Source organism: Lycorma delicatula, chromosome 2 (genome assembly GCF_047948215.1).
Source record: "Lycorma delicatula isolate Av1 chromosome 2, ASM4794821v1, whole genome shotgun sequence".
Classification (NCBI taxonomy): Eukaryota; Metazoa; Arthropoda; class Insecta; order Hemiptera; family Fulgoridae; genus Lycorma; species Lycorma delicatula.
In genome coordinates this window covers 35,376,249-35,395,519 of record NC_134456.1, presented here as the reverse complement: position 1 = coordinate 35,395,519, position 19,271 = coordinate 35,376,249, and the positions used below count along the sequence as shown (strand labels likewise).

At 28.0% G+C, this 19,271-nt stretch overlaps 1 protein-coding gene across 1 annotated transcript in view; it reads right to left on the bottom strand.

The window, feature by feature from the left end:
• The window catches only part of gbb (TGF-beta family member glass bottom boat), a 33,458-nt gene that overhangs the window by 7,653 nt on the left and 6,534 nt on the right, over positions 1-19,271 (bottom strand). Inside the window, exons 2-5 of the mRNA XM_075358662.1 lie at positions 11,058-11,241; positions 6,708-6,862; positions 848-1,036; positions 225-301 (exon numbers count right to left, since the gene is read on the bottom strand). Of these exons, the coding sequence (XP_075214777.1) occupies positions 225-301; positions 848-1,036; positions 6,708-6,862; positions 11,058-11,241 (605 nt within the window). The remainder of the gene's footprint in view (positions 1-224; positions 302-847; positions 1,037-6,707; positions 6,863-11,057; positions 11,242-19,271) is intronic.

Sequence of the window (19,271 nt, the reverse complement as noted above, 5' to 3'; positions counted from 1 at the left end):
AAAACTTGTAGTGATACCTCCAGTATCCAAAAGAATAAAATTAAATAATATATGTTTCTTCTCTTTTGTAAAAAAATGCACTAAATGCACTGTTTATAATTCAAGATACTGTTGAACATCATGACATTAGTATATTTCTAATTCTACAATAAATATTGCCTCATCAAAGATTTCAGTAATATTGAAAAATCTAAAAAGGAAAAAAAAATTCATCAAGTCCTTACCTGCCACTCAAGATCCCTAAAACTTACAAATAATGTCTGTATTTGACAACTTCTAGTAGACCAATGAGAAGGAGAATCTGGAAAATTAAAAAGTAAAAATGAAATTTAATAACATTTTTGAAAGCTTAGCTTACTTTAAAACAGAACAATAGTTTAGAAAAAAAATCATTAAACCACATAAACAGGCTTAAAAGCTTTAGAAAATTAAAAGATGACATTAATATACACTTGATAACGTAGATTTATTAGTTTCTTTGATTTGCTTCTTTAAATTTATCTGCCATTAACAAAATCCTAAAAACTAAACTTTTGGGGATTTACTTCTTGCAGTAACAGTTGCTAACATCTGATATTATAATGCCTTATTTATTTTTAAACCATGAAAATAATATTAGTTTGCTCTCCCAGGCATCCAAATAACAAAATCCTGAAGCACAATATTAACATTCTAGTTAATTTAAATTAGACATATATAACTAGTAATAGTACAGGATGCTGCCAGCACCTTATAAGATCCTACGATTGTAACTCAAGCTACTGTTTTGGAAATAAATGATTTTAAAGAAGTTTTTTTAATAAATTCTTCGTAAAATTTAGATCGCTAATTTAATTAATTTGATTACCTAAAAGAGGATTTCGGCTGTAGGATGTTTCAGAATGCTCGGTCTTCTTTTTTCTCCTAGCTTCTCTTGTTTTTCGAACTCTTCGACCTCCAGATGATTTCAAAAACGCTACCATAAACGGCTGTTTTTCAACTTCTCCTTTATCGACAGTTGAAACTATTCCAATGTCTTCAGGTCTCATCTCATGTTCTGAAAGAGGAACAAAAACATATAGGGAAGCTGTAGGTACAGTTTTATCTACAAAGTAAATCTCCATATTATCAACTACATGATTCCACATTATAAGATCAATAATAATATCAACCAATAATCCCAACCACAAGTTAATGAACAATTGTTATTAATTCTCAATATTTCAAAATTAATGTTATTTGGGTGTATGTATGCATACTTAAAAAAAAAATATTCAAGGTCTGTACAAGTATATGGCTACACTCTGATTCTTGAAAAGTATTTGAATGAGAGTGATAAAACTTTGTAGATAGTAGCACATGCATGTGTTTTTATAACTTTATAGAGCACATCGGTTGCTGTACAGTAATCATTAGGTTTTAATGTTTTTAAACATTCTAAAATTGTTCAAGAGATGTTGAAGTACATATTATGTCTGAAAAGTTCCTGAACTAAATTAAATATAAATACAGATTTAAAGATAAACGAATTTACTCACATCAGTCCTCTAAATAGAACAGCCTTCTCTATTATATACTTGTTGCAGCGCCGGTAGAGCCTGTAAAATGCTCTGAAGAAATCACTTTGTGGGATCGCCTTCAACTGCTCGCTGCAAGACTTTTGGATGGCTGGAATGTCTTCAAAAAAGTGGCCTTTCATCTTCAACTTGAGTTGGAAATAGAAAATAACTTGCTGAAGCCAAGTCGGGTAAATAGAGCAGGTGGAATAAGACAGTGATTTGGTTTGCAGCATAATAAATAACATGTTAAAACTGTTGCCATGTGTGATGGGGCATTGTGATGCAAGATAGTCCAACTGCCCGGATCCCAGTACTCGAGCCGAATTCGACGAATGCAATGTATCAGGTGTTTCATTATTTCAAATAGAACTTAGAATTCATGGTTTGACCAGCTGGGACAAAATCATGATGAATCAGGGCCTTTGAGTCGAAGAGTGCAATCGACATCATTTTCATTCTTGAGTTTTGCTGTTTGACTTTCGCTCCAGGACTCAACCAAACAGTGGATTGGCGTTTTGTTTACTAATCATACATGAAGTACCAACTTTCATCCCGTTACAATTGTTTGCAAAAAATCTGGGTTGTTATTGGCAGTTTCAATCTTTATGTGTTTATTACCCATTTAACAAAGTTATCAAACATCAACAACAAGTTATCAAAGTTGTGCATCAAACATAAAAAACACGGTTTTTTACCCTAATTTATTGGTTTTTACCATAGATTTCTTAAAGACCACTGCAGATACAGTTCTGGGACCTATTTTATTCAATTTTTCAGATCAAGAACCACCATAAGTCACTAATTCTGCCCCTTAATTAACGTTCAAAAATTTTAGTACAGCCTCACTTCACCAGGTAGCTTCAATCTAAGCAAAATCTTTCACTGGACATAACTTGCAAAACATTTTAGGACAAAAGTTTATGTATTTTTTCCATTATTTTTTTGAGTAAAATAGGTTATGAAAGTCCTGGGAGAAGTCCTTGATACACTCTGTATAATATGATAAATTGTAAATGAATACAATCATTCATTTAATGAACTATTTTTAAGGTTTGCAGGAAAAAATTACAAATAGTAGTCAACTAAAAAACAAGTACCAAAATAGATAATGTAATACATTATCATGTCTAAATTTACAAATGATGGTAGAAATTGTTAATCTATATAGCAACCTTTCATATTGAAGTACAATCTGGTAAAAAAAAAAACAGGAACACCTTTTCTAATAACTAACAAATTACATTAATATGGAAAGGTTGTTTACACTTAAATGTAATAAAAACTGATTCAATGACATACCTTGATTTAGTTTAATAACTAACTAAAAATGAAACTGTTTTAGATATTTCCAAGATCAGTAATAACTATGATAACAAGAGGTTTTTAATTGTTTAAATACAATTTAGATAAATTCATTATTAGTTGAAAATAAGCAAATTATGTTATTTAAAAAAAAAAAAAAAAATTATATTTTACATGTAAATAATTTCATAAGCTGAATATTTGCATATATTAATAAATAATTTACTTAATAAAAAAAACCAGTTGTAATCTATAGAGGAGATCAAGGCCAAATGTACTAGATACTATTTTCTTTTATAACAAGTAATTACTTTATGATATTTTACAAATATTATTTCTTTATAGATGAAGATTTCATTTGTATCTTTAAAGATGAAACATACTTACTAGTTAGAACGTAAATGAAAATAAAAAAAACATTATTAAAAATTATCATACTACACTTATGCTTACATATATTCTTGAATAAAGTATAATGTCATTTCTCGAGTCTTCCTCAAAAAGTCAGAATAAGTGCTTAAGATACAAAAATTAGCTGTCACATCATAATCTGGTGTTTAGAAGTATGAATCATATATACTTATTTTAAGAAGATTAGATATGTCAACATATCCTTTATATTTAAGAGTGTACAATCTTTGCTAAAAAGAATGGCCAATTATTCTTAAAAAATAACATTATCCGTTTTTACCAAAACAGACAACAGAAATCAAGACAATACTTCCGCTTATGAGAAAGGGCCTTATTATGCTTCCATTGTTATTTTGAATAGATTTCTGAACCATATGAAATGTCTTCCACCAATTTATTTAAAATACAATTAAAGGAAATAATTTATTTACATCCTGTTCAGCATGTATATTAAGAAGTGCTAAATACAACATTTAATAATTGAATTATTAATTATTTTATTTATTTTTTTATATTTAATCCATTTACACATACCTTAAGATAATTTCATGTGTTTTTTTTTATTTAAATAATTAATGTGGACTTTAAACAAATCTATTTTTTATCCTATAATTTGTTTTTAAAATTATAATATATCTTATATTGATGTGGTATATAATGTATTATTATGTTCTGATCAGAATAAAGATTTATTTATTATCATTATTATAGGTGTAATCAATAACAACTATCCCTTGTTTTGCCTTACCATAAAATTACACTAAATGATTTTTTAGTTACTGACCCCTGGATTTCGAAATGTAACAATTATTTTTGATTACTCTGTATATGACCTAGAAGACAAGTTTTACTTCTCTGTTAGAGAATTAATAATCTTTATTCAATACATATATTGTTATGCATAATATAACATCAACACTGCAAATTTTAAAACCATCAGATGATACTGTGGATTTATCCATGTGATACAATGAAATTACTTTGATGGCTTTTGAGTTACATATGAGTCAAGAAACATGACAGCAAAAAATAACTCCATTCTGCTCTGAATTTTTTTTAAAAGTAAGGCTATCTTTATTAATAAATGTAATATACTATCATACAAAGTGATAAATTAAAATCAACTAAACACAACAAGTCAAATTATTATTAGAACTGTACTAACTATAAACATACATTTCTAAGTAAAGAAAAGAAAAACAGATAGTAGGAATGCAACTTTGTTTAATTTAATAATACATCTGGCAGAAATGTAATTATTTATGAAATATTTTTTTGTTCCTTTATGGAATAATTTTTTGGTTATCAGGAAGTGTCCACCATGAAGGGAACACACAACCACAAAATGAGCTATATGATTAATTTAGCATTACAATTCATGTTTTCTTATTGAGATCAGCACTTAACATATAAATGAGCTATATAATTAATTCAGCATTACAATTCCTGTTTTCTTATTGAGATCATCACTTAACATATGATACTTTTATATCTTTTTTAGACTATTGTTTTTAATATTTTTTTCTGACATCCTTTTTACGAGTACTATTTTTTTTTAAATTTCTTTAAAATAATAATGCCAAATAATTGATAATAGTATAAGTTTTATCAGTTGTAAAAATATACCATTAAAGTATCAGATATTAACAAATAATAATTCAAATTATGATGTCTTGGATATTAACAGTGATTATGAAAAAAATCTCTTTACAATGTTTAGAATATTTTTAACAAATTTTTAATTTCAAAGTTTTTTAAAACTATTACAAGTACAGTATTAAATAGATGCAAACTGAAGTGGAATAGAATAAAAAAAAGTCCCACTGTATAATTTCCTTGTTTCATTTCTTGTATGATTTTTGCAATTTTTATCAATGAAATATCAAAGACAAGAATAGTTATTGAGAAACAAGTTTCATCATTGTTTTTCTGTCAAATCTTATATAAAAAATCATGTATCCCATTACCACCTAACAATTTAAAAAAAAAACAAAGTTCACAATGGAATACAACTTTTTTTTATCCAAAATAGAGACCAGTTTAACTTTCTATAAAATAGCTAGCTACACACATCTGCATTCATCTCTTACTGTACTTTAATCAGACATTATGTTCAGTAGTATGAAAGGTTTTACCTTCCCGTGTAATCATATTGTGGCGTGTTCTACAGATCAATCAGGATGGTGATAAACACAATAAAGATAATAATAATAATGACAATAATAAAACATTCAATGAACACAAATATTAATATAGTAATAACAACCACAATAATAGTCAGGATAATAGCAGTAAATGGTAATTACATGATATAAAACATAACATAATCAAAACAGTAAGCATGACATAAAAAGAGACAAAAATACATAACGTAATCAACAAAGATAATAATAATAATAATAATAATCAAAATATTACACATCAAAGAGCGATAGTAGTGTCAATAGTAAATAAGTAAATACAGTATTACATACAAGAAAGAGTTCAAAATAAATAATTGTTCGGAATTTATTCCAGGTAGACAAACAGAAACTAGACCCATTACAAAAGAAACTACTGTTTTAATCACTAGTCTTCTATAAAACAATCTTATAAAATTCATTTACAAATCCCTTTTGTTGTCTACCCTAACAGTTTATGAATGAGGTCTATTGCATTATTTCTTTCACTTATACTCTTATTGTAACTCACCAATAGTATTTCTTGTATACTTGGATTTACTCGTGGCATCACTTTACTCTCCTTGCTGGACCATCGTCGTATGTCTCATTGGACTAGTTCACAGACTCCGCCGAACCCAAAAAACTCACAGCCTCTCCTTGCAGAACTACTCTTGCCGGACTGGTCATAACGCCTCGCAGACTGGTTCTAATAGAACTCTCTGCCAAACCGATTTTTAGCTGGTCTTACTGGGCTATTTATACTGTTAGCCTCTTTACCTGTAGGATCAGATCCAAGTCGAAGATGAGAACAGTTGACCGATGCTTTTGTTCCCATGAATTCCAAACCTGGTCTCTTCTCACCATACAACAGGTGTTCATTGTGTTAGCGGACAGTATAACAAAGGACAATTGTTAAACAGACCTATACTTTACAAAAAGGGTTCTCCTTTTTGTCCCTTTATGGATTCCTCCCATTATTATATTAATTATTACTTTCATAATAATTGGTAGGAATCCATTACTCAGGCCCGTTATACCAGTCTTGTTACACTATATTCCAGTTTAATAAAAAAAACCCATATTTCTTTTTAAAGTAGTAATCAACTGACGATCTATTTTCGAATTTAAAAAATTTAAATTATACAAAAAAAATCTATTTAAAAAAAATTATAACATATCATTGATACAATTTTTTTTCTTTTTAACTAATAACTAGTTGGTAAAAGTGAGATTAAATATGTAACTTATCTCTGAATAATTATTTAAAGTTCTAAGTCACTAATATTATTGTTACCTTGTTTACCACTTTGATGAACTGATAAATATAAACCTCTGTTGGCATTTGGAAATGCAATCCATGAGATCAGAGGTCCAGTCAAGTTAAATATTCGCCATCCTTCTTGATTTATTGTTGTATTGGTGGAGTCAACATACTCAAGTTCTTTTTGCCTAAAATTAAAACAAAAAGGAAATAATCAGTTAACTATTTACTTACTTTAAAGTTAAAATGTTATACTATTTAAACTTGTAACATTAATATGAATGGGCAATTTTAATTTGTTTAATGTGGACTTAAAAAGTGAGTACTTCATAGAATAAGCATGTAAGCAGTCATCATGAACATACAAAATTTTCTATATGGCTTATCTCATTAATAACTTAAGTCACACAATAACTCTGAGGTTATTCACCCAATAAAATTAAAAAAACTCAGTCAAATCTAAATATGATATGAACTGACTTAATTTAATGGACTACCTTGTCATTCATTATTTCCAATATTTGATTTAAACATAAGTACATTTCTACTTTTCTGTTTTTTAAACATTTATGGTCTCTGATTTGGTGAACACAAATGAAATTTAGACAAAATTCCAATTTAAGTTTCTGAATCATCAGAATTAAATTAGACTGGGCACAATGAAATGTTTTCTACTGAAATAGGTACATTAATTTGCTGCAATCCATTGTCTTTCCCAGTCTCTCTGGGAATTGTAAGACTGAAGGTCATCTGCATTTTGGAGGGCACGTAATGCTGAATGAAACCATATACTCAACACAAAGAAGAAAAAATAATTAATGAAACTGCTCATCTCTTTCCAAAGTAAGCTGCTATGCTTGTTACTCTGGAATGGCTTAGTTATTTTTTGTAGTGAATTGACTCACAACCATTAGGTTGTTGCACAATATATTTTCATAGATGAAGCAGTTGTAACAACAAGCAGTGTATATACACACAATTATGAGATATTATGGGAATTTAAATGAAAAACTCTAATAGAATTTGAAGACTGGCACTATGAAATCTTTTTACTTGTTCAAGAACGTTTTAATTTATCTATTCTCTTTTCTAAAAAGCATAACCATTATTCTTAAAAAATAACAATATCCATCTCTCTCAAATCAGACAAAGCAACTGTTTTAGTCATGTATATCTTCATGAGTTTATGTTAAATATTATGTCATGTGTTCATATTTTAAATAATTTATTTGGTCTTCAATCACATCTATTTTTTATTTTGTAATCAACTCTATTTTTTGTAAAACTGCTATGATCAAGGTTTTACCATTTCCCATGATCCACCTAGGCAAATGCTGGGCAGTTCCTTTTTTTATCCATGGAGAAGCATAGATACCCATGTCTACCATTTCTTGATGTGATCGAATAAAATAATTCATTATTATGTTTGGATAAGAAAAAAAGATTTATTTATTCATAGACAGGGCAGAATAAGAAATCACTGTTGGAGAAGGGGACCAAATCTTTAAATTTAAAAATATTATTTTCTAAAGAAAAAATTATTTTTCTTAATTTATTATTAATTTCCCAGAAGAGCAAGAGCCAAAACTCTTCCATTCCCCTGGCATATTACAATAGCACTCATTCTACTGTAACGACATTTCATATAAAAACTGGTCCAGTTAAGAATAGATATTATCTTTTCTTAATGTACGTAGTACAAAATTTTGTTTCTCTAGATAATTTTACCTCAATATTGACACTATAAGAGAATGTAAATGGAAATATGCATATATCCTACAAATAGATTGTGATTTGAATTTAATAATGGCCAAATTTTTTATGTTAGAAATATTATTTGTGTTTTATAAAGTCTGCGATTACTAGAAATCAGACTATTTTAGTAATCAATTACTTTATTTTTTATTTGAATATTTATCGTTTAGTCCATTAAAATTAGATGTGTAAGTTAGTTGTTTTTTCAAGTACACAAACATAAGTATATTTTTGAATCTTTTCAATTGTCAGAGAACAAAAAGCTCCAAGTAAAGCAGATGAAAGATAAGGTTCCTCATCAGAACATGAAGTAGATAAACATTTTTAGCTAACCTTGAACTGGATATGAACCCATCACAATTAGGATAAAATATTATTAATAACTGAGCATTCCAATTTCCATCAAATCTTTGCTATTTTAGAAAAATATTTGGTTTATCATAATTCTATTCTAGTATAGTACAAAAAACTATAAAAACTGTTTGATACTTACAATCATAACCATTAGATCTGACTAAGATCAAATGTAGGGTTTCTGTTGAATAACTATTATGGTTATACCATTTTAACTTCTTATTTATATAAAAAATAAAAATACTGTCGCTACTAATTTATGTAAATAAATTAACTAACTTGTTATAAAGAAACTTGCACAGTCTGATAAGGTATTCTGCCCTAAGAAAAAAGTAGTTAAAAAATTCCTTAAATATCAATATTTTGAGCTTTTCAAATGAAAAAAAAAAATATTAAGCTCATCTTAACTGAAACTACCGTATGTAATCTCCATTGCTGACATAAAATTTTCTACGCTGTATTCAAGGCTATAAACAGACTGGACCAGAACAGATCAACATAAAATTATGTGTTAAACTTTAAACAGTCTTTTTTATCAATTTACTAATTTTTTTATTACAAAAAATCTGTAGTCAGATTTGGCAAGATATTAAATTAATTTCATGCAGCAGATTCTGCCAATTTCCACAAAAAAGGCAGTATTATATCATTTTTACTTCCTTGTGTGAAGTAAAGGATTATTATAATCGTGAAAAATTTCGGTTTTCAGATTTCAATGAAAATATTCATTTTGACCATCCCTGAATCTATTTTGACTAGTTTCCGTGTGACATCTGTATGTACGCACGTATGTATGTATCTCGCATAATTCAAAAACGATTAGCCATAGATTGTTGAAATTTTGGATTTAGCACTGTTATAACATCTAGTTGTGTCAAAAATTTTGACAATAAATAATAATTCAATAATAACAATAAAAAAATCAGAAGTTATTAGTGAAATAAAATTAAAAAATTTTTATGTATTTTAATTCAAAAATCTTTACAGAGGTTAATAATTATTAATAAATCAATATATTTAAATTAAAAAAAAAAAAAATTTTTTAAATATATGTGTAGGAAGTCAGATTCGAACCAATGAGTGCATGGTTACAGATCTTACATGATCTCACTTACTCCACATAACTACTTGAACGACGTAAAACAAAATTAATATGTAAACTAATATAAAATGCTGATAGCAGACACCACAAAAAAATGTGATGCAATGTGGTGTCCACCACAATGCAACTGTATAACTGTCAACTTTATTAAAGAATTGGAAGATCATATCTCACTTTCTAATGAAATAAGTTTAAATGGGTGCAGTAAAACATGTGTATATGTAATTTAACAGGCGTACAAGGAAGTCATGTGATGTCCAAATCAGATTTTTTTTAAATTAAAATGATAATGTAAGAGTAAACTAATTTAAATCAAACTGTTCACCAATTGATTGATATGTATATATACATTTTATATATACATACATATAAGCAGAGTGCATCACAAAGTTCTCCTGGGTCTTTCATAATTTATTCTTGTAATGAAAATAATGGAAAAAGTTCATACAAACATATGTTCTAACATGCTTTGTTTAGTTATGGCTAGTGAAGGATTTTGTTGGATTTCAGATACCCCAGTGAAATGAGATTGTACTGAAATTTTTAGGACATTAATTAAGGGGTACAGTTATTGATTTCTTATGATTTTTGACCTGAAAAATCAAATGAAATAGATCTCAGAACTGTGTATGAAGTAGTTTTTCAGAAATTTGGGGTGAAACCCCTATTTTTTTAAGTTTGACATGCAATAACATTGTAAATGGATAATAACACAAAAGGTTTTAACAAAACTTATAGAGAATCTAATTCTGAATAAAATGATTAAGATAAGTTGAATACAACTAAGAAAAGTTATAAAAATTTGAATTTTATTTAGAAAAAGTACATTTTCCCCCATTTCAGAAAGTTATTGTATGTCAAACATAAAATACAGGAGTTTTTACCCCAGTTTACTGGTTTTCACCCCAGATTTCTAAAAAAAACTGCTGCAGATGTAGTTCTGGTACCTATTTTAGTCGATTTTTCAGGTAAAATTCATAAGAAATTACTAATTCTCCCCCTTAATTAACATCCTAAAACATTCAGTACGACACAGAATAGGTTATGAAAGTCCCAGGAGAACTTTTTGATACACTCTGTGTACACACACACACACACATATATATATATATTTATTACTTTTCTGTAGTTTTCAGAGGTAGTGTTCTGTAAATAAACAACAAATTAATTACCCATCATCATCGAACAACACTTGATAAACAGTAACTGTGAAATTATCATCTGAATGTGTCGAATAATTAGATGTCTGATAAAGTCTTAATTCTGCACCAACAACTGCTTCATCAGGTGGAACCTCAGATACATCAAACCAAAGCCTCTTACCACGTTCATGCCTAACCCCAGGAACATGCCGATCTAAAAAGACAGATTCAATAATTAATAAACAAAAGACAGATGAAAAAATCATACTAAAGCTAAATCCAAAGAGAAAATAACATCAAAGAATTCATAATTATCACTTTTTAACAGTGCATCTAAATTATAATGCTCCTTGCATTTATTTTTCTACAAAGAAAGAATAAAAAGTCAATTCATAAGCTAACACTACTCAGATGGTAATAGAATATTTTATTTCAATTATTAATTTAATTAGAATTAAAATTCTCTTAACAAAGGAAAATGCAAAAAAAAAAAAATGCAACTGATATTGATAGAAAATATAAAAAAATAAAGTTTTATTCTTATATAAATAAAAAGGATGTACAATGACACAAAGTAATATTTTACATATATCCTGCACATTGCCAGTTAAAGCTATTTGGTTTGTGATTTGCAGAGTGCTGATGAAGAAATCAGACATGGAACACTTAAATACTTACTATTATTAATATTGCTAACATTACAATAAATAATCATAGGTGAGAGTATTATTGGAGGAGGATTTTCTAACAGAAACTGTAAGTCATGATAAATTTTATTCAGCAAGACAGCAGTTACAATAAATAATGTACTGAATCAGAAGAAATTATTATTTCAACAATTGTAATAAATAGATTAATGACTGGAATTTTAAGCAAACAATTTTTCCTAAGAATAACATTAATATAAAAAGAGAAATAAGCAAAGTATTAATTTCAAAGCAGTAGGGTAGTTAGTAGTTATTAAAGAAAAAAATAATTTTATACATATTAATTTTGTGATTTGATTTTATATTCAATTAAAAAATTCCAAAATAACACTGATAGACAAAAAAAAATGTTAGTTTCTCTAAATGTAATACCATTTCTTGAATTGCTTTTTGCATACATTACAGATCTGTAAATACAATTTTTCTATCACCCTTAGTTTTAAATAAATTATGCTTCAAAAAAATTAAGGGGAAATATAGTTAAAATTTGTAAAATTTATAATTTTGCATGTCCATACCTGGTTTAGAATGATTTCACTGATGCTTTTCTTCTATAAATAGCCTCATGCACATCTCAAATTAATGTCCAACAGTAATCGGCTAGCATATTAGTAATCCATTTCCCTTTATAGTGGCTTTCCATCACCGAAACGTTTTGGTGGAAACATTCACTGTGTTTGTCACTTACATCTCCAAGGTTGTCTGGGAAAAAATCCAGATGCGAGTGGAGGAAATGTATTTTCAAAGACACATTACATCCCATGGCTCTGTATGAAATAAGAAGTTGATTAACAACATCGTGGTAATTGTCGGATTTTTGTTTGCCGAGAAAATTTTTGCAAACATCTTTAAATGAAGCCCAAGCTGCACTTTCTACATTATTTAACATTGAGTTAAATACATCATCTTTGACTAACTCTCTTATTTGAGGATCAACAAATATTCCTTGTTTAATTTTTCCTTCACTTACATTTGGAAATTTCTGCCTGATGTACAAAAAATCCAGGACTATCCCCTTCTTCACTGCTCTTAAAACATTTTTCATTAGTCCTAGCTTGATATGATGAGGGGATAAAAATATTTTTTTGGGTTCAAATAAGGACTCATAAATAATATTTTTCCCATTTGGAGTTATTTTTTCCATTTGTCTCATTTATTCCACTCTTTGGTAACATAATGTATATCCCTAGCTCGGCTGTCCCATTCGCAAAGAAAACACATGTACTTAATATAGCCTAACTGCATGCCTAACAAAATAGCTATAACTTTCAAATCACCATATACATTCCTGCTATGTTTTTATAATTTATTTTTTGAAGAACGTCTTTCATCATACCACATGTCTCTTTCAAATTAATACCATAAGCGATTGGTATCGAAGATATTTGTTACTGTTGTGTAGTAGAACCACTTTTAAACTATACTTGGATAAATCTATGAGAAGGCGCCAGTCCTCAGGTTTAAGAACTTGTCCTAAGTGCAACGTAAGCTCATCAATATTTGTGCAACAAACCAAATTATTTTCATGAATAAAGTACTGAGAAAGATCTTTTTGTTGTCTTCAAAAGCCCAAAATGTTTGTATTTTTTTAAAATACATTCCAGCCTTGCAGTTGTGATCCTAACAGTTCAGCTAAATTTTTTGATAAATTTAAATCCTTAACCAAGTCGTTTAATTCACCTTGTGATATAAGATGTGGCTTATAGGAAGATAAATCAAAATCATTGTTTTCTTCAGTACTGCTCGATTCTTCATCATTGCTTTCAAAACATACATTCACAGGTTGCAATAATTTCACTGTGAGATACAGGTCTGATTGCAGGTTGCAATGAAGGATATTTTACAGTACGTTTAGAGTTTTTAGAAATTCCAGCCACACTTGTTAAACAAAAGTAACAATCAGTTATATGATCCTTTGGTTCACGCCAAACCATAGGTACACCAAAGGGCAAAGGCTTCCGTGTACCTTTCAGCCATCCTCTTAAATATACAGAACAATTAGTGCATACTATATGAGGAGCCCACGTCTTATCCTAATCACCAATTTTGTACTGAAAGTACAAATGATATGCTTTTTTAATTATAGGTGTATAGTCTTTTCTATTTGATTTTACGGTAAATTCACCACATACATAACAAAAGGCATCCACATCATTTACACAATTTCGAGGCATTATGACATTGCAGTGTTAACAAACTTAAGACAGCAATAAGACTGAACAAAATTAATTAATTCGTAAAGCTAGTGCTTAATACAAACAACACAGCTGTGTTTTCAGTTACATGTTTTGACCTGCACAGACGTGATTAATCTTGTCCATGAAGACTCACTCTTCAGTATTAGATATGATGTCATAATATGTGACTATGATATGATTAAATTCTTTGTCTAGTGCTGTTTATTTACAGCTTACAAATTATGTTAACAAAGTTAAACAATAAAAAATGAGCTAATAAAATACAATATAGGAGCTTGAAATGCTAACTATACGTTGAAAAATAAAAAAAAATCTTTAATTAAAATTTAAAAATTTTTCAAAAATGGTAAGCGATAGAAAGATTCTAAGTTCATATTCGTTTTCAGCATCAAAAAACAGATTAAAATCATGTATCGCATGTTAGGAACAAAAATTATGTTTATCAGTGCAATTAAATAAGTTTTTAAGAAAGCTTCCTTAAACTTTTATTTAATTTAGCCATCAAAGAAGCGGATGAAGAGCTTCTCCTAACTATCCTGTAACACTTACAATTAACTTAAATCAATCAGCAATTGCGACTCCCTCTGGAGAAGGGGGCGCATTGCTCCCTCCATACAGTTAGTGCCCCATTGTGGCGTATTCCTGCTAGCCTATGAAGCGTTAGCACCGAAAGGACTTCAGTGGACGGTCTGAAGGGGAATTACATTGGGAGGACAGGTTTCAAAAGCCTAGCATCCCGCGGTCGGACCATGAAATGGGTTCAAGAGCGCTAATAAAAACGGATTGGAATGCTATTAAATCCATCCTCAAAAATTTTAAATATAAAATAACACAAAACTTGAAAATTTAGACCCGTCATTAAAAATAAACCCTTAAAAACACGCCCAATAGAATCATCCAGCAGCAAGGGACACTGTCCAGGTTCTGCGATTTGTAGGGACAATTTGTAAAACTCCCGTCAACTTTGCATTCCATTCCATATTCAATTTGACTACTACATTACCATAGTTAAAGTAAACATCTTTATAATAATAAACTAAAATAAAGCAGGTTTGAAAACATGTATCAGATCTTAATTATTACTGGTAAAGGAACTTCAGAAAAAAGTAAAAAAAAATTGTATAAAAATGTTAAATTTTACTGCCTTAATTCTTATTCCTCAGAATAAAAATCTTTTACTAGAATTCACAACATGTAAATCACATAAAATCTCATTAGAAATTTCAGAAAGGTATATGTGAAAATTATATACAATTCTATTTGACTTTAACTTTCAGTAAATTAAAAGTTTGTTAACAGAAATAAAGCAAGTTTAATTTTGTAATTTTTTTCTTTGTTAACAGACACATGAGCAAGAAAATATATAAGCCAAAAATTTCTTATTTATTCAGATGAGGCAGCCCAGTTAAATATTTAAGTTAAATATTTCAAGAAAAATGTAGTAGACATAGCTAATATTTTAGTCATATAAATTTTTGATTCAAGTTAAAATAAGTTGTATAAAAGGTAATAAGTTGTATAAAAGGTACTTCAAGTTGTATAAAAGGTAATGTCTCAAATCAGACCCAAACATAGATAATGGCCTCTTCTCTTTTAATTTTATATAGAACACAAAGATAAAGTAATGCAAAATGCATTTTAGCAATATTTCCAATGAAATATCTATTTACTGCGTACATTATAGTGTATATATACATACGATTTTCTAAAAGTAATAAAATTCAGCATGATTAAGAAAGTGGTAGTTTAATCAAATTATCTGTTTAATAACTGATATCTAGACAGAAATTTATTCAACATTAAAAAAAAAAAAAAATTATTTAGTTTTTCTAAATTTTGTTCACAAGAAACAGTCAGCTATCTCACATACAACTCAATTTTATCAGGGGGCTCAAAATATTACTACATAAAAAAATGACACTGTAAAATATGACAGTGTTTGTTTCATTTCTACCGTTGATCCAGAAATGCAATGTCTGGACAAATTTATGCATAAAAACATTGTCAATTTCAATAAAACCATTGGTAAAAGAATCAATCAGATCAGCTTTACAGTTCAACTGTAAGTGAACTTAAGTACATGTGTACATTCTGATTTATACGTGAACATGAAAATAAACTGTGATTACAACTACGCTTTATTACTTCTAGCAACAATTGATGCTGAAAAAAATTAAAACTATCACATTTTTGCAGTCACAGTAACTGGGAGTGCTGTTCTCTATGTTCCTTTACCTGTTTTTTAATGAAGTTCCTTTGCCGTAAAGTTATTCAGACTGTATAAATATACGGGTCAGATTCTTATAAATACAATGAACCATTAAATAAAATTCTAATGCTAAGAACTAAAATAAATGACACTGGTAATATTTAGGACATATTATGTCCACATAAAATAAAAGACAAAAGCTTGAAAATACAAGACATTAAATTATTCTTAAGCAATTCTTGCTCAGAGGAATTTACAGTGTTTGTAGAACTTAAACTTTTCCATCATAAAAACAGTTTCATGCAAAAGAACTTTACACTACTTAATATAAAATATAATTGAAAGAGCCTGAAAAAAGAAAATCTCAAGCTATTTATTATAACAAAATTAAGATTTATCTATTTATACGAAGTACCTCAAAATTTTATTTTAAAGTGAAACTTAGAACTCATGTCTTTCCTATTAAAATCTGAAGAAATCTGAAATGTACATAAATTATTATTCAAAGAATATTTTTGTGAGTTGTTGTGATAAAAATTGAATTGCTATTTTTAATTGTTTAGATGTTTACTCAGAGTAAAGAATGACAGGAAATTCAATGTAATATTATATAAAGTTTTGCAACAGGAATAGTAATAATAATGAACACATACACACAAAGTACACATATCTCACCTGCAAAGCAAAATTTACATATATGATTTAAAATAAAAATAATAATAAAAAAACATAAAAAAGAATCACTATTTCAGTATATGAATATGAACTACCAGAACATTTTTTTTTAATGCATTATACTCAGCATGAATGAATGAATTCACTACAAAAAGATAATAGATTTTTAATGCATTTTTAAAAAGGTCAACATTTTATCATCAATTAAAACATTTTAATACATCAATTAATTAAAACAGATCACTATTATTACACTGTTACAGAAGCTACAATTTATTAATTTGATTTTTATTATTTGTCACACGAATATAAGAGAAATGAGATTTCTCTTTTATTCAGATATGTTTGGATTGAAAAAAATTTATCTGTGTAATGTAACAAGTATCCTACTTGAACAAAATAATGTCAAAAATTTCTACTAAATTTGTATAACACAATTTAATAATTTAAGGTAAATTTACCACAAGATTTTTTGACAGTCAATGATTACTATTAGTACTAACAGTTCAATCAGTTTCCAATACTGAATAGACAGTGTGTATAATCTGTTGCTGTAGAACTGTTTAGTATATACATAATTACTAGAAGTAACAATAAATCTCATAACCCTGTCTGTAAGTTGAAAAATATTTGTTATCTTTAAGCTGTTTAAAATATGACTTACTGATTGACTACACAGTCATTTTCTTATTGATGCTTATTTTTATTTTTGGATACAAGGAAGATTATATTCTTCATTCTAAATAAAAAAACATTTCTTCTAAAACCAAAACATTTTTTAAGAAACGTACAGAAAGTATAAAATTATCTTGAAGAAGTTCTACAAACTGATTTCTTCTCACCATTTCTTTTGAATTCTTGTTTTTTACATATGTATAACAATAAGGATAACATTTTTTTTTTGTTTATTTAACCTCCGAGTCCACTGTTAGGCATGCTTCAGAGGATGAGATAAATGATTTGTAGTGTGTGAGAAAATGCCATGCCTGACCGGGATTCAAACCTGGGACTTCTGGATGAAAGGCTGAGATGCTACCACTCGTGCCACAGAGGCCAGAAATTCAGATAACATTAACAATTATTATCATAACTTCATACTGCTTTTTTCCTTGTTATTTCTGTTTAGCACTTAAGCTAATATCTCTGCTTCATAAGAACAATTTTTTTTACATGAAAATTATAAAAAAACATAAAAAAGTGTAGAGGTAGATATTAAATACTGAATTTTGGTTTTGAAGTAAAGTAAACTAAATGTAGTTTATTTTGCAGGAAAGTGTAATTTATTTTACTCCAATCACTGAGACACAACTCTTAAAATGCTCAACAACTCTTAAATTTTTAATGGTTTTAGATTTTTTTTATAGAAAAAAAATTAAAGAAAGAATCAATGATTTTAGCAAATGTTCAGCAATGGAAATAACAACAAAAAGACATTAAATAGTAATAATTATATAATAAAAATTTTCATTATTAAGAAAATGTTTTATTTTAATTTCTCGCCTACAGCATATTTGCTGATTGGCAAGAAAAAAATTGGAATTTTTTTAAGCTTAGTACCTGAAACAGACATTCAAAAAAATTTTTTTAACAAAAAAAAAAGATATTTAGATAGACTGAAAATAATCTGTGAAAAAGTCGTTTATTCCAATGCACTTTAGAAAAAAATCTTTCTTATAATAGTTGAAGTTTATTTTTCTCAAGAACACAAATTACCAAAAAGTTTTATTTCATATTCAGCCCTTCCCCAAAAATTATTTTATGTATTTTTCTTCATCAACAGGCCTTCAAACCATTATAATACATAGGCCACTCCAATGGTCTACAGTAACAAAAAACTTTTAATTTTTTAAAAATTTGTTTTAAATTTAAATCTATCTCGCAAGTCTCCCATTGCATTTAAAATGGAAAAATCTTAATTTTTTGTAGGCCCTTTAGTATTTCTTGAAAAAAAATTAGTAAAAAATTTTCAACCCCTTCCTAGAAAGTTACAACTTTGTTTATTTGGAATTATGGCTATGGTATATCTTTGTATTTTTAAAATAATTTTAAAAATTTATTTTTTTAAATTTATTGTTACCATAATAATTGCTAACTGCTGAATGCTTTCCTTTGAGTATGGGAGCCCCAAAAATGATTTTTTTTTTGCAATTTCTAATTGTTCTAATGGTTAAAACACATTTTGTTTAACTGTTCAACTTTCATTAAGACCTCCATAAGTATAGAAATAACCAGTTATTTTTGTAGTTGTTTATTATTTATTTAACTATATACCATAGAATTAAAAAAATATTCTTATGTACTGATATGAAAAATCAATTCATAATTTTGGTTATTGTTTTTCAATAAAAACAGATTATTTTATAATAAAGATACAAACAGAGCTTAAAATGACAACTGAAAAAATTTTCTGAAATGAATTGCATAACTTGACCAATGTGGTTGGAAAAGCTATTCA